At 42.2% G+C, this 16,440-nt stretch overlaps 1 protein-coding gene across 1 annotated transcript in view; it reads right to left on the bottom strand.

The window, feature by feature from the left end:
* The window catches only part of SNAP91 (synaptosome associated protein 91), a 176,062-nt gene that overhangs the window by 35,883 nt on the left and 123,739 nt on the right, over positions 1-16,440 (bottom strand). Inside the window, exons 15-18 of the mRNA XM_077487319.1 lie at positions 12,215-12,229; positions 11,945-12,118; positions 2,917-3,024; positions 2,193-2,486 (exon numbers count right to left, since the gene is read on the bottom strand). Coding sequence (XP_077343445.1) covers positions 2,193-2,486; positions 2,917-3,024; positions 11,945-12,118; positions 12,215-12,229 — 591 coding nt within the window. The remainder of the gene's footprint in view (positions 1-2,192; positions 2,487-2,916; positions 3,025-11,944; positions 12,119-12,214; positions 12,230-16,440) is intronic.

Here is a 16,440-nt window from a genome sequence, read left to right as displayed (position 1 = left end):
GTCGACTGCGATTGCAGAGCATTGCGCTCGCAGTTCACCAAGGTGTGTTAGAACATCGAATGAATATTCTCTGTTCCAACAATGAACCACTTCTCTGCCAATCGGGAAGTGCGGGTGTGTCACCCGTCACCAGATTGGCTAAAATTACAGGTGCTGTGATTGGACGCCTATCAGGAGGCGGCGAGGAGACACATGGAGGACACAGCTTGTCGCCATCACCCGCTGCCCCACCGAACTAGGGTAGGTGCCGGGCAGACAGCGGGTGCGGGGGGGGGGGGGGGTCACAGTGTTCACTTTTAAATGGGCACAGTGGCTGCATTTGATGGGGCACAGTGGCTGCAATCGTTTTTTTCATTTTTCAGTTTTTTGTGCCCCCCGAAAAAAGTTGAGCGCCAGCCGCCACTGTATACAGGTGTGTGTGTGTGGGGGGGGGCTGGCATTTATACAGATGATGGGGGGCTGACATATATACAGGTGTGAGTGTGGGGGGGGTCTAGCATATATACAAGTTTTTGGGGAGGCCGGCATATATACAGGCTAGAGGGGGACTGAGTGTGTGGAGGTGGGGTGGCTGGTATGTGGATTGGGTAGGATGAAGAAACTATAATGTAGCGCTAATAAATAAATGAAAAATAAATAAATGGTGAAGTGACTAGCACCAACAAAAATAACTATAAAGTCCCAAGAATGAAGTGAATCAGTCCTTGGGGACTTTTGAACAGGGAGAATGATTGGCGTTTTCATCGTGGGGTGGGGCCTTAGCCCATCATTTTTTTTCTCCACTGTTGAGCTACTGGTCGGAGACCATCTTTCCACCATTGGAACCTTTGGAAGGAAGATTGGAACCCTTGAGATGGTGTTGACTGCTTCTTTACTGATTGAAAGACCCACAGCCCCCCCCATTGGCTGATGGACCATCTGTGACCTGTCGTACAGTTCCTGTAGAGTCAAGGTTTTACTCGTGTATGCTCGTTTGACCTTGTGTTGCCCACATACAGGTCCTGTGGCTCTGGTAAGAGTACCCACTTTTTTCACATTTCGTTTTGATGTTACTGCCTCAGATGTCTTCTGGATTATCCTTTTGCTTATGCATCGTATGAACCACTACATCTGAGACTCATATGGATTCCAAGAACTAATTCACTTCATTCTTGGGACTTTATAGTTTTTTGTTGGTGCTAGTCACTTCACCATTTATTTATTTTTCATTTATTTATTAGCGCTACATTATAGTTTTTTTGTATATGAATTTTGTCACATTCGTGTAGCAGCTTGGTTCACTTTTTATATATAGGTTGGCGCAATAATATTCCTTGGATTCGGTAGGATGGCCTGTGGGTAAGCCCTGGGGAATGTTGGTGGTCAGGCTGGGGGGGGGGGGGCAGGCCTAAAGCTGTGTAAGGGGCCCAAAAATGTATGATGGCTGCCCTCTACCCACATATACACACAAAAGGCCCACTGAGTGTGATCTGAATGACACAGCATAGCTCAGCACCGTTGCTGATCAGATGCACCACTTTGTAAGAGACAGGGGTCCCTAAAAAAGCAACCACTGAGTGTATATTTCCAACTCCTTTTAAAGCTGAAGATTTTGCCATCTTTGGCACTTCCTGTGCCAGCATGGTAAGATTAACAAAAAATATATATATATTGGCTGGAAATTGATCAAATCAGCAAGGCATCAGAGCATTCTAGCTACAAGCTGACAGATATGAAAAGCCACTTAGTAACATGCAATAGTAAACATTAAGAGTTTGACATTTCAAGTGGAGATTTTAATCCATTTGTTGTCAGCTTCTCAAATAAAATAAAAAATAAAGTCTGCCAAATCCTTAGAAATATTATTTAATTGCCATCTGCTTTGAAACTCCTGGAACACCATTGCATTTTTTATTTTTATTATTTTATTTCTGGAGAAAGCTTAGCTTAAAGTTAAAAAAAAAAAAAAAAAAAAAAAAAACATAAGATAAAATTTGCTAAAAAACAGTCAAAGTATTATACAAAATTGAGGGGGGGGGGGGGGGGGGGGCGCTGTAAAACTCTTCTACATGATATGTACACCGAATCTTGAAAATGAAGAATATAGGGATAGAGAGCATAAATGAAAAGGTTAACCCTAACTGGAAACAAACAATTAAGACAATGAACAGAAATTCACCTCTAGACAAAAAAAAATACCCAAAGACATTTACCACCAAAGATATCTAGAGCAGGAGCAGCAGTAGTTGCTGTGGTAGTGCTGGCAGATGCGGCGGCAGCGGTGGTAGTGGTAGTAGCAGCTGTTGTAGTAGTAGTGGTAGTAGTAGGAGCAACTGCTGTAGCAGGTGTAGGAGGAAGAGGAGAAGGAGTAGTTGCAAGAGCAGCACTAGCGGCAGCTGCAGTGGTAGTAGGGGTAACTACAGGAGTACTGCTTTCAGCTGGTTTCAAAGCAAAAAGGTCCAGTTCAGGAGCACCTTCCGCACTACCTTCGGATGGGGCAAAGGGGTCTTAAAGAAGAAGGTGGAGAACAGAAGGATAAATTAGGAAGGACTACAGGATCAGGAACTCAGCGCACTCAATGAACAAACTCCCCATGCATTTGTTTACCTAGCAGGAGAATCAAATATTAATTTACATTATCTACACTACAAAACTTGTATATATGGCAATGAAGAAACGTAGACTTTTTTTTTTTAAAGACTGAACATGACAGCACAATCTTCATACAGTTGAGGGTAGCATTTCATAAAAAAAAAAAAAAAAAAAGAAGAACAAGAAGAAGGTCTATACTAAAATGAATACACTGATGTAGTGAAATGCCACATAGTATACAAACTACAAAAGAACAAGGATGGTCTGAATACTAGCCAGCTAGAAAAAAAAAACAAACAATACAAAGCATGCCAACAGATGACAGGTAGCAGACATGAAACCCACCGTTTCCAGAGCATGCATCAAGGGCCGCTGCAACAGGGACAGGGGTGGGAGGCGCTGCAGCCCCATCTAGTGTTGCAGGTGCTTCCCCAGGAGAAGCAGCAAAGGCATCTGTGGTGAGGTTTTTATGTAAGTGAAGCAAAAGAAGAGGGAGAAAAGGAATAGTAAATAATAAGAAAACTACATTGGTGAGTACCCTTTCCCTTATACAACAAGCGTTACCATAAGTAAGTAAATTATCATTTAGCAATATATGAATGATAACTGCTTATTTTGTATAAGGGCTCCATGCAGGTACGTCAGCAATTAATGAGACACCAACCCCCCCCCCCCCCCCCCAAAAGAAGTCTACATTCAGGGATATCCTTGTTTGAATAAGGAAAATGTATTTCTGCAGTGCACTTTGTATTTAATTGTAGTACTCACACAAGGATATTCTCAAGGTTTAGCATGAAAACAGCAACTTAAGTATAAGGTTCAGAACATATATTTTTTGATTTTCGAATACTTGAACGAAAATGTAAAGCATAAAACAAAGCGAATCTAGAGGGGAGTCAAGAAAAGACCCTACCTATTTCTACAGCCTTGAAGAGTGACATTTTGGTGAGCTATAGCGGCCACATTTTTGACTATATTTCAGGTAATAACCAACTTGTTAACTCATAAGTCAGACTTCTTGCAGCTTGTAACTAGTATTTCTGTGGAAATAGGCTACTTGGTTAACTCAGTCAGCAGGTTAAAAAAAAACAAAAATAAATAAATAATAAAAAGCCAAGAGAAAATACTAAATTTAGCAAAACTACATACATTTGTAACATTCACATTGTGCATGTGAAACATCCATACCTGTTACCTGTGAAATTACTAAGCAGGCATCATTTGATATGAAATATATACCATTTTACGAGTTCAAGATTGTTTACAGATATTACACAGTAGATTACAGGGCAGGTTTGGATGGAGTGTCACAGCCGGAGTTCAGGAAGTGGGAAGAGGTGTGGGCAGCAGAGAGGGAGACTTATATAATGTTCAGTGGAGAGGCTGCATAAGGTGAGCTGCCTGAAGGCTGCAAAGGAAATGCATGGCGATTATTCTGCGACTGAGTTTTTTGTGTGTGTTGCACAGTGCTGTAAGTGCCTTTTGTATATGCACTGCAGCATTGCCTATGGCCACCTCACAGAGCCCTCAGAGCCAAGTGAGATTCATTCTGGAGATCTGCACAGTTCTATGCTGGGGAACGGGGGCTGGGAGGGAGTTGGGTCTGTACTAAGGCAGGGGGATGGGGTATGAGTGACACCATGTTTTACCGCACCAGATGAAACAAACCCTAGTGACGCCTCTACCTTATTTTATGCCACCTGCCTTCTGGAAACAAGTTTTGAACCCCAATTTTTCTAATAGGATGGAGTGGGGAAGTTAAACTAAGGAAAACGATTTGTATTTTCATCGCAGGAACAGTTCCAAATGTATTACTGTGAAGTCTAGATTTACAAACACAGTTGATAATCTTCATAAAGCAAAATTTTTATTTTGTATCAATTTTATTCTGTGTAAAATGCGTGGAAATAGAAGCTTAAATTAACAAAATGGTTACTGGTAACTTAGAATGCATTCAAAAGTTACGTCCAGAGAAATGATGCAAGCTATTTTCCTAATCAGAAGTTCCCTCTAGTGGTCGTGTACCATGCAAGTGTACAGATAATGTAGGAGGGCCACCAGTTTGAGACCCCTGCCTTAGACCATTTAAAAAAAAAAAAAAAAAGCCGTTGTTTACTTTTGCACTATTTCAGCACCAAAATAAATGTTTATATACAGTACATATTAAGCAAATGCAATTTATGTGAAATTAAGTAATCATCCTATTCGTACAATACCACACTCTACGTGCAGTTTCTGTGGATTTTGACATTCCTGAGACATATTGGCAGGCCAATGCATTATACTGTACTTGCAATTTATGTTAAAAAAAAAAACAAAAAAAAAAAAAAACCTTCCACGCTATCCCTGTGGATAAACCACCTATTACTCAACTCTATATACTACAGGAAACAGCTAGGAGCACTAGGTATCCAACCACCTGGACAAATGCGTGATATATTGTGTGTGTGTGCGTGTGTGTCCACGAAAAAAAAAAAAAAAGGTTGCAGTCCCATACACCAAACACTCTTCAGTAATTATAAAAAATTGTTGTATTCCACGCCTAGGGTTAAGATAGGCTGCTGCCTCCCCCTAGAATGCTTTGACCTAAAGCTCCCGTATTAGAGGTTGTGTGTGTATGTAGGGGTGGGTGGTGCTGCCCGTCACCTGAAGAGTGATCCTCTACAGCAGGGATATGCAATTAGTGGACCTCCAGCTGTTGCAAAACTACAAGTCCCATCATGCCTCTGCCTCTGGGTGTCATGCTTGTGTTTGCCAGTCTTGCTATGCCTCATGGGATTTGTGGTTCTGCAACAGCTGGAGGACAGTGAATCACTCCTCCCAGATGAATATGCAATGAATGGGTGGTAGTTACTCCCATCACCTGAAGGGTTGATTCCCCAATGGGTCATTCTTCTCAAAATGGGTAATGAGCGATTCCCCAATAGTGAGATAAAAGTCATAGGGAATGTGCTCACCTTATGACCTATATTGGGTAGTGTACTATTGTTGCTCTGTTAATTGTGCTTTTTGCAACCATATATCCAACACCCAATCCTAAACTCAATGTGTAAAGAGTGCAAAAAGTAGGGGTGTTCGCATCAGATCATCTAAAACACCAAATTTCATCCTCAATAAGTACATCCCAAACAATATATGATGCTTGTGCAAATTTCGCTATAATAAATGAATGAAAAATTGGTGCTCAAAAAAAAAATTAAATAAACCAAACTCCAGTGAAAAAAAAAATGGTAAAGATGTAAAATCAACATTAAAGTTCAATCTCAAGTAGTGCAAAAATAGAAAAATTTCAGGTGACTAGTGCTGTCCAAAGCGACTTGTGCTGGGTTTAGCCGCAGGTGTGCAGTCAAGTGACTTCTGTGCACCCCTTCAGTAATGTAATCCCGCTGGGACTAGGTGGAGCTGTGTATGCCGAGGATTTTATTGTGAAATGCAGTTTACTTCTGAAATGTGAGCAGATTTTTATATCAAATAAACTTTTATTAGCGGTTTGCACTATGGCGCTTTCCTCTGGCCTCCTATAGGATTGACACCTCGCTGAGCGCTTCAGATTAGAAGTGTACAGCCAGTGGGAGCGGTGCCACTTATTAACACTGCAAAATGCATATCGACCTCCTGTAATTAGTGAGGTCCATTTAAGGTGAGAAGACACCAATAGGTGGGGGTAAGGCCCACTTCACACTGTGGTGGTGGGTGCGTTGGCGGTAAAACGCCGCCATTTTTAGCGGCATTTTACCACCAATTTCACGACACTATTCAGCCACTAGCGGGACACTTTTACCCCCCGCTAGCAGCTGAGAAAGGGTTAAGACCACTGCAAAGCAGCGCTATGCTGGCGGTATAGTCGCGCAGCCCCATTGATTTCAATGGACAGTAGCGGTGAAGGAGTGGTGCATACACCGTTCCTTCACCGCTCCAAAGATGCTGCTATCAGGACTTTTTTTTACCATCCTGCCAGTGCACCGCTACAGCGTGAAAGCCCTTGGGGCTTTAAAGAGGAGCTGCACCTAAAAAAAAAATATTAAAAGCCAGCAGCTACTAATATTGCAGCTGCTGACTTTTAATAATATCACTTACCTGTCCCAGGTTCCAGCGATGTCGGCGGCAGATGACGAGCGATCGCTCGTCTCGCTGCAGCCACCGCCTCCATCCTCTGTCAGGGAATTGGGAAGTGAAGCATGAGGGCTTCACTGCCCGGTTCCCTACTGCGCATGCGCGAGTCGCGCTGCGCTTCTCTTATGGTCCCCCGCTGTGTCTCTGGGAACTGTGTGTTTCCCAGAACACAACGGGGGGGGGGGGGGGGGGGGGGGGCGGAGCGATGCGGGGGTCTGCGGCGGTCTGGCCGGAAGTGGGTGCAGTTACCTGGATTATTCAGGTAACTGCACCCCCCTCCCCCCTGAAAGGTGCCGATTGTGGCACCGGAGGGGGGGAGGGATAATACTAGCGGAACTTCCCCTTTAGGGTGAAGAACCGCTTTAACACTGAAGACAGCAGAGGCTCTTTTTATCGCTGTAGTGCCTGCAAAGTGCCCAGTGTGAAGGGGTCTAAAGGGCACTGTGGTGATCAGAGGCAATTACTGAAGAGTTTTTGGTGTATGGGACTTCAACCTTTTTTTTTTCACGGACATTGAATCATTGATTTATGAAATAAGTTTATATATAATAATACGATTCTTACACGGTTTTCAGATTTTTATTTATGCACCATCATTTGAATGCACTTTTTTGTGACTACTTGTTACTTTATTACTCTTAGTATCAGGTCCTATAAAAAGGTACCCAATTACATACACGTCCTCATCTGTTTTTCTTGCTCAGTTTATCAATTTAGAAGTTTAATTGACCTCATTTGGAGTAAGATTTTCTGAAAATAAAACGGTTTACCCAGTTGATAAAAGGTGTTGCAGGTACTCTATATTGTTACACCTTCCTCGTTTTCCAACTGCATTTAGAAAGGTACCTGCAGATGAGTACCCGTCGCTCTGCATCCCAATCAGAGCACATAATTAATGGAGTGGCACGGGCTGAGGATATGGGACATGGCAAACCCACCGCATTCAATAAAGGTGCTGAATCATAGCAAGCAATATGTTCCATCTGTACTTTTGCCTACAGGCTTTAATTAGACTGATATTTCATCTGACAGTTCTGTACCTGCCTGAACGCTTTTGTTCTCGACTGACCTTAATCTTCAGGCAGGATTAAAAAAAAAAGGCAATAAACCTACAAAATATTAGGCTATGTGCACTTGTATTAACTTAACGGTGAAATGCAGTTGCACTTGTGACAATTACAGTCAGATTTGTGGCCTATGTGCTAGCATCTGGGTGGATTGAAGCAGAGGTCACTATTGTGTAATGCAGCTAAAATGTTTGTGGTCAGCTGCTTATACAGCGAGGGAAAAAAAGTATCTGATCCCCTGCTTTGCCTACAAAGAAATGATCAGTCTATAATTTTAATGGTAGGTTTATTTTAACAGCGAGAGACAGAAAAACAACAAAAATATCCAGAAAAACGAAATTTCAAACGTTAACTTGATTTGCATTTTGAGTGTAATAAATATTTGATCCCCTATCAGCAAGATTTCTGGCTCCCAGGCATCTTCTATAAAAAGGTAACAAGCTGAGATTAGGAGCACTTTCTTAAAGGGAATGCTCCTAATCTCAGCTTGTTATCTGTATAAAAGACACCTGTCCACAGAAGCAATCAGATTCTAATCTCTCCACCATGGCCAAGATCAAAGAGCTGTCCAAGGACATCAGGGACAAGATTGTAGACCTACACAAGGCTGAAATAGGCTAAAAGACTATCGCCAGTCAGCTTGGTGAGAGGGTGACAACAGTTGGTGTGATTATTCGCAAATGGAAGAAACACAATAACAGTCAGTCAATCTCTCTCGGTCTGGGGCTCTAGGCAAGGTGTCACCTTGTGGCATTTCAATGATCATGAGAACAGTGAGAAATCTTTACATAACTACAGGGGAGAATCTTGTATATGATCTCATGGCAGCTGGGACCATAGTCACCAAGAAAACAAATTGGTAACACTACGCCGTGAAGGACTGAAATCCTGCAGTGCCCGCAAGGTCCCCCGGCTCAAGAAAGCACATGTACAAGCCCATCTGAAGTTTGTTAATGAACATCTGAATGATTCAGAGGAGAACTGGGTGAAAGTGTTGTGGGCAGATAAGCCCAAAATCAAACTCTTTGGCATCAACTCAACATATTTGGGAGGAGGAGGAGGAGAAATGCTGCCTATGACCCCCAAGAACACCATCCCCACTGTCAAACATTGAGGTGGAACCATTATGCTATGGGGGCATTTTTCTGCTAAGTGGACAGGACAACTTCCCTGCATCAAAGGAACTATGGACTGGGCCATGTACCGTCAAATCTTGGGCGAGAACCTCCTTCCCTCAGCCATTCCAGCATGACAATGACCCAAAACACACAGCCAAGGCAACAAAGGAGTGGCTCAAGAAGCACCACATTAAGGTCCTGGAGTGGCCTAGCCATTCTCCAGACCTTTATCACATAGAAAATATGTGGAGGGAGCTGATGGTTTGAGTTACCAAATGTCAGCCTCGAAACCTTAATGACTTGGAGAGGATCTGCAAAGAGGAGTGGGACAAAATCCCTCCTGAGATGTGTGCAAACATGGTGGCCAACTACAAGAAATGCCTGACCTCTGATTTCCAACAAGGGTTTTGCTACCAAGTATTAATTTATGTTTTGCAAAAGGGGTCAAATACTTATATCACTCATTAAAATGCAAATCGATAACTTTTTTTGAAATGCGTTTTTGTGGATATTGTTCTGTCTCTCACTATTAAAATAAACCTACCATTAAAATTATAGCCGATTTCTTTGTCAGTGGGCAAACATACAAAATCAGCAGAGGATCACTGTAGAAGGTGAACATTATCTGACAGACGATTTCTTACCAATAGTATGAAACGCTTTATAGCATTTTTGTTTACTTTTGAAAAAAAAAAAAAAAAGAAGTACAGCTAATGCATATCGCACATACACTATATAAGAGAAGGCTGGCTCGCAGTCTCTGCTTTAATCTAACCAACGCGTTCCATCGGTGCGGTCGATAGAACATGAGGTCAGGTGGAGGGGGGATTATGATGTGGGTTTTTTTTGGGCTTGGGCAGGGGTTGGGCTTGGCCCCCTAGTTCCAGTGAAGGGAACTCTTAATGCATAAGCATACCAAGATATTTTGGACAAGTTCATGCTCCCAACTTTGTGGGAACAGTTTGGAGATGGCCCCTTCCTGTTCCAACATGACTGCGCACCAGTGCACAAAACAAGGTCCATAAATATATAGATGAGCGAGTTTGGGGTGGAGGAACTTAACTGGCCTGCAGTCCTGACCTCAACCTAGTAGAAGACTTTTGGGATGAATTAGAGTGGAGACTGCGAGCCAGGCCTTCTCGTCCAACATCAAATGTGCATCTAGAAGAATGGTCAAACATTCCCATAGACACACTCCTAAACCTTGTTCACAGCCTTCCCAGAAGAGTTGAAGGCTGTTACAGCTGCAAAGGGTGGGCCAGCTCAATATTAAGCACTATGGACTAAGACTGGGATGCCATTAAAGTTAATGTGCGTGTAAAGGCAGGTGTCACAATACTTTTGACAATATAGTGTATGTCTCTGTCTTCAAAGTAACGGTCTCTCCAAGGGCTCATGTACAAGGGTATAGAGTGCTATTAATGCTAGCCAATCAACTAGGGTAGAAGGGTTGACACACAAGACAGCTAGCCTAGGATGGGTGGATTTGATTTAAAATCACGATTTAAAGGACTAGTAAAAAGGCTTAATTTAACCACTTCAGCCCTGGAAGATTTGGCTGCTCAATGACCAGAGCATTTTTTGCAATGCGCCACTGCGTTGCTTTAACGGACAATTGCGCGGTCATGTAATGCACCCAAACAAGATTGACGTCCTTTTTTTTTCCATACAAATAGAGCTTTCTTTTGGTGCCATTTGATCAGCTGTGGTTTTTATTTTTTACGCTATAAAGAGCGAACGTTTTTGAAAAAAAAAAAAAAAATATTAGTACTTTTTGCTATAATATCCCCATTTATTTTTTTTTTTTTTTTTAAAAGCTACTTTTTTTCAGTTTAGGCTATGTATTCTTCTACATATTTTTGGCAATGCAAATCGCAATAAGTGAATATTGTTTGGTTTGCGCTAAAGTTATAGCATCTACAAAATAGGGGATGGATTTATGGCATTTTTATCATTTTCTTCTTTTTTTTTTTTTTTTTTACTAGTAAAGACGGCGATCTGCGATTTTTATCATGACTGCGACATTATGGCGGACACATTTTTGGGATGATTGACAACTATACAGTGATCAGTGCTAAAAATGCACTAATTACTGTACAAGTGCCACTGTCAGGGAAGGGGTTAACGTTAGGGGGTGATCAAGGGGTTAACTGTGTTCCTGACTGTGTGTTTTTAGCTGTGGGGGGAGGGGACTGACTATAGGAGATGGCAGACAAATGTTCCTAGCTATTAGGAACTCACAATCTGTCTCTCCTCACAGAAAACATGTCCCTGTTCTGCCTCTCATGCCCATGACCCCCGGCCATGAACATCGGCACCCCCCCCCCCTGCCATACCACTTAAACAGAGCCAAAGTACAGCTACGACAGTTTGCGAGATCATGCCGACCTGCCGCAGTATAAGGACAGTGGCTGGTCGGCAAGTGGTTAAATCAACTCGATTTAAATCATATTTTTTAAAGAGCAACTGTCATCTGTCCTGCAGCGGCTGCTCCTCTGACCCACTGTTGACTCGCCAACAGTCCCATTCACTTTAATGGGACGGCTGGTGATGCGGCAGTGACACAAGGTGAGGGAGGTGGCAGCAGGTGAGTGGATGCCCACCAACAGGCGCTGCCACGATGGATCTGAAAAGACAGGGGATCTTAAAAATGTAAGGACTTATTCTTGCTGGTAGTTAGAATCGTTATTTGCAAAAAAAATTAAGGTTGTCTATTTAGAATAATAAGCTGTCAGGTTAGTAAAATAGCGATATGAGAACCGATTCAATCATACGGTTTGTAGCGTACACAGATTTGCATCATTGATTTATATCAACCCTGGTTGGTTGCATTTGCTGTTGCTCAAGGAATTGTGTCATTTTTGCAATTACAGTAACATGCATGAAAAAGAAAAACGCAGCTCAGACACAAGCAAAATTCTTTTGTACAGGAGTCCTTAGGCTAGCCATAGACAGTCAGAACCTATTATCAACGTGATAATATTCCACAAAGTGCAATGTAATGCTCAAAACAGAAGTGTGCGACAACTAAATGACATACTTTCACAAAACATGACATCATAGAACCTTACTAACCTCCAAAGAGATCGACCTCAGCACTGGCAGTACTAATAGACGCAGGAGCGGGAGACACATTAGAAGCTGGAGTTTCAGTGGGAGCAGCAGTAAGGCCACTGGGCTCAGCTGAAAATGGGTCAGACAGCTGAGGAGCCTCTGAGATAAGAGATGTAGAAGGTGCAGAGAGAGAGTCTGCATAGGATCAGGAATGGGAAGAAAAGTTAGCTGTAAGTAAGAAGAGCCCCAACGATCAAGACAATCACAAATAGATAGCAAGAAACTACTCACCCTCGCCCAAAAGATCTGTTATGTGATCCAATAAGCAAGCGATTAAAAAGAAAATAAATGTAAGATGTGTGATACAAGGGACTTTTAAAGTTACCTGCAAAGTGTTGGAAAGGAAAAACAGAAAACTGCAGTGACATTTGTGATTCTGCACCCCAACATAATAGAAGGCATCTATAGAGCAATCGAAATCATATACTTCACCAGCTTAGTGGCATTTAAGGGAAAAAGGGGAAGTCGCACATCTAAGGTGTCCTAGAGGTGAATGGAGTGGCAACCTCAGCCTGGACTCTGACCAGGCCACACCCCATGAATAAGCTCGGGCGGGGTGGTGTAAAACATGTTGGGGGCATGGCCTGGTTTGAGTCCAGGCTGAGGTTGCCACTCCATTCACCTCTCTAGTTTACCTTTACCATGTACTACTTCCTACCCCTTTTTCGCCTTGAATGCTCAAGGTTCCATCCTGTCAGCACTCTAACCATCTATATACCCCTCCTCACTGAGCCTAAATACTCTTTTTAGGTCTTGGTAGCATCTAAAGTGGTTGTAAACCCTCACACAAGCCTAGTGAAGTGACTGGGCTCAAGTTATACACAGAGCTGAAGCAAACCCTCCTACATAAGTTGTACCAGTTTGTTTGCTCCTCTGCAACCGATCAAAGTGCAGAATTTACACAGGATCTCTCAGCTCTGAAAAGCAGGGGGTGGGGAGCTGAGTGAGGAGAGCTCAGATAATTGGAGGGAAGGGGCACACCCCTCTTTACACAGCATACAGGGACAAAGCTGAGGCTGTCAATCAGCTGGAGCTCCCCATTTTTCGAAATTTTTCTTATCAGAAGTGATTCATGAATAGCAGAGGTACAAAACAGCAGACAGAAGTGACACTAAGGCTTAACGTACACGGGACGTTTTTACAACCTCTCCTGAATGATTTAATTTGAAAGATAGTAACCCATGTTTAAAACGTCCTTTTTGCTGCGTTTACATGCCGGGTTTAGAAAATAATTATTATTATTTTTTTTTCAAAATAGGCAAAAATGAAAGACGCCTGTAAATGAAACGCGAGTTAGCACTTTTAGAAGCGTTTGAAATGCCTCTAAACTCAGCGTCTGAACTAATTTTTTTTTTGCTTTCCAAAAAAGGCCTCTAAACTTAACTGCCTAAAAACGACAAACTTGGGTATATGTACACATAACATTGGATGAGTTCAGGGGCAACTGAAAAAGCATCCAACTGCCTCTGAACAGCCGTTTACCAACAGCAGTGTACATGAGGCCTTAGTGCTCGAGTACACTTTATAGAGGGATATGCTTTGTTCATATTTCATGTCTGAGGTTTACAACCACTTTAAAATAACTGGTTATATTTACACATACATGTAGCTGAGCAAACACCCGTGTACATCTGTATGCAAAAAACTTAAGTGGTATAGGACAAACCATGCCATCTTTCCTGAATAGCGGTTGGTCACTAGGATTTTTGTATTGCATTACAATGCTACATACCATTAAAAACAGTATTAAACCCAGAAGCAAAATTATATTGAAGCTTACCATTTCTTATATGTGAGGGCTGCATTAGTTTTCTTTTGTTAGACTTTTCTTCTTTACTTTTATCTGGTGATCTAGTCAGCAGTGACAGCCTGTCTATAAAGGGCGCATGGGCCATGAATGCGTCGGGCACCCTGATTTACATACAGGATGCATGGATTCCAATGGGGGGGGGGGGGGGTGGTTGAAGCCAGAGGCTCTAATAAGCCTCAAAAAAGGGTGAGCTTGGGGCGCAGAGCACTATGTTCCGAGCCCACCCAGTTGTGTGATGATAGTGAATAAATAGTCACCATTTTCAAACCAAATCTCCCCCGCCAATCAGGAAGCAGGTCTGGAGACTTATTTCTTGATTGACCAAAACGTCAGGCAATCCTTGGAGAAGGAGGAGGCGAGAGGACATGCACGACAGAAGCTGTGGCGGAAGAGACACCAGAGCCGCTGCTCCAAGCCCACCGCCAGCCCCCCACCGAGCTGAGGACACTGGATGCCGCTGCTCCCAGCGCGCTGAGGACACCGGAGCTGCTGCCGGCAATCCACCATCCAGATGGGGTAAGTGCTGGTTGCTTGGGGGGGAGGGGTGTGGTGGTTGTTTTCCGACCCCCACCCCTTAAAGAAAAACCCACCTGCCGCCACTGCCAATCAGCAAGTCTGTTTTTCAAAAAAAAAAAAAACAAGCTCTCTGCCAGATGTTTCAGTTTATTGGAGTGAGACAAACCATTTACCACCGACAGAGGGCTTACAATAGTCAGCCTTTATTTATGCAAAACCCTTAACCCAAAAGAAAGAAAAAAAAAAAAAAGACTGTTGCTCTAACTTATAAAGCATCAACTTGAGTTCAGCTTCAATTTGTTAGTGTATTTAAATCTGCTAGTATATCCAACACCCCGCCCCAGACTGACAACGCCACTCCTCCAAAAGGTGCCCCCTGTGCTCCTTTATCCAGAGTTGGGGCACTTCAATACAGAATGTGGGTTACTGACCAGATCACCAGGCGATAACAGGGGAAATACCCCCCCAAAAAAAAAAAAAAAAAAAAAAAAAAAAAGATCGTTTCAACCACATCTAAAGATTGGCACACTGCAATATATAACAGTTTGGGCTTTGGGTTTAATATTGTTTTAATTCAAAAGACACAAATCAATGAATAAACTATCTTCCAAAACCACTGAGAAAACACTATGCTGTTCTGTGAATCGGAAGAGAAAGGCCACATTTCAAACAGCATCAGGCGACGGAATGACTGGCTGGATTGCTGAGAATATCTACCCAGTACACAGAGAACCATTACAATCCATTTCATTAGGTCTAGTACAAAAAGGAAGAGTCAGGAAGGAGGCAATATGCTTATTGAATTCTTCTATCTAGAATAAAATGAAGTGTCCTACAAATATTTCATCATTGTTGCTCCCTTTAACCCATAGATTACTCAATATTAAACAAATGGTTTCATTGCTTTTCATATTCAGTTGACATATTGGCTTGCTCATGCCCTCCCACACTTTTTTCCTGCAGGTTCTGTTTTTGGGTTGTTATCAACTTAGAATACAACTGAAGCATATGGGGAAAGAAGAGCAGTCAGTCTTTTGGAACAACAGAAACATATACTGTACATTTCGAAATACAGCAAAGAATATAAAAGAAAAACATTAGATAACGTTTTAATGTGTCGTAAACTCAATATTGCAACTGTGAAAGCTAAAATGCACTGAAAAACACGTGTTGAAGAGTAACGCCGCGTACATACGACCGGACTTTCCGGCAGACTAGGTCCAACGGTCTTCCCGATGGACTTTCAGCGGCATTCCGACGGACTTTGCCAAACACGAACAGACCAAGTCCGTTGGTTCTGCACATGACGACGTAAACGGGACTAAACAAGGAAGTTCAATAGCAAGTAGCCAATAGCTTCCCTTGCATTTTATTTGGTCCATCGGACCAGCACACAGACAAACGGTTTTCCCGATTTTAGTCCGTCGGAACAGAGTCTGTCGGATAGATCTGATACATGTTCTATTTCTAGGTCAGTCTGATTTTTTTTTTTTTCGAAAAACAAATTGGACTAGCCCACACACGATTGGATTGTCCCTTCGGACCTAGTCTGCCAGAAAGTCCGGTCGTGTGTACGTGGCATAAGTCGTCACACCAACCACCAAACACTCTGGCCTATAATTCTAGTAAACAGCATTGCCAGATAGTGTCAGTTCAGGTCTAAATTAAGGCAGCAAATTGATCACTGTTCAAAATCATAAAATCTAACATTTGGTTAACTAACGTCCAATAATATTTCCAGGACATAACTGCATAAAAAAGGTTTTGCTTTTGGAACACAGCACAAGTAAATAGAGTTTAACAGTAACATTATTTAGAAGAAATACTAGAGATTGTTTGGAAGAGCAAAATAAGCTTGTTAAAGGACTGATTATGCAAAACAGTGCCCCAGGTACAAGAACTGGCCTTTTTATATCCCTGGGAGAACTATATAAAATGTCAGTGGATTTACACCACATACTAAACACAGAAATTAGATTATTCATGTTAATGGATGTCTAAACATACACACAGTTTACAAATTAACTAATCACAACACTTAAATTACATACAATAAACACTATTAAAAAGTTTGTGTCTTAACAGCTTTTTGGTTGTTTCAGTTTATTGAAATTAGTTAAACAATAAGGAC

This window comes from Lithobates pipiens, unplaced genomic scaffold (genome assembly GCF_037356315.1).
Source record: "Lithobates pipiens isolate NorthernLeopardFrog02 unplaced genomic scaffold, aLitPip1_a1.2 Scaffold_18, whole genome shotgun sequence".
NCBI classification, from domain to species: domain Eukaryota; kingdom Metazoa; phylum Chordata; class Amphibia; order Anura; family Ranidae; genus Lithobates; species Lithobates pipiens.
This window is presented reverse-complemented; position numbering and strand designations above follow the sequence as displayed.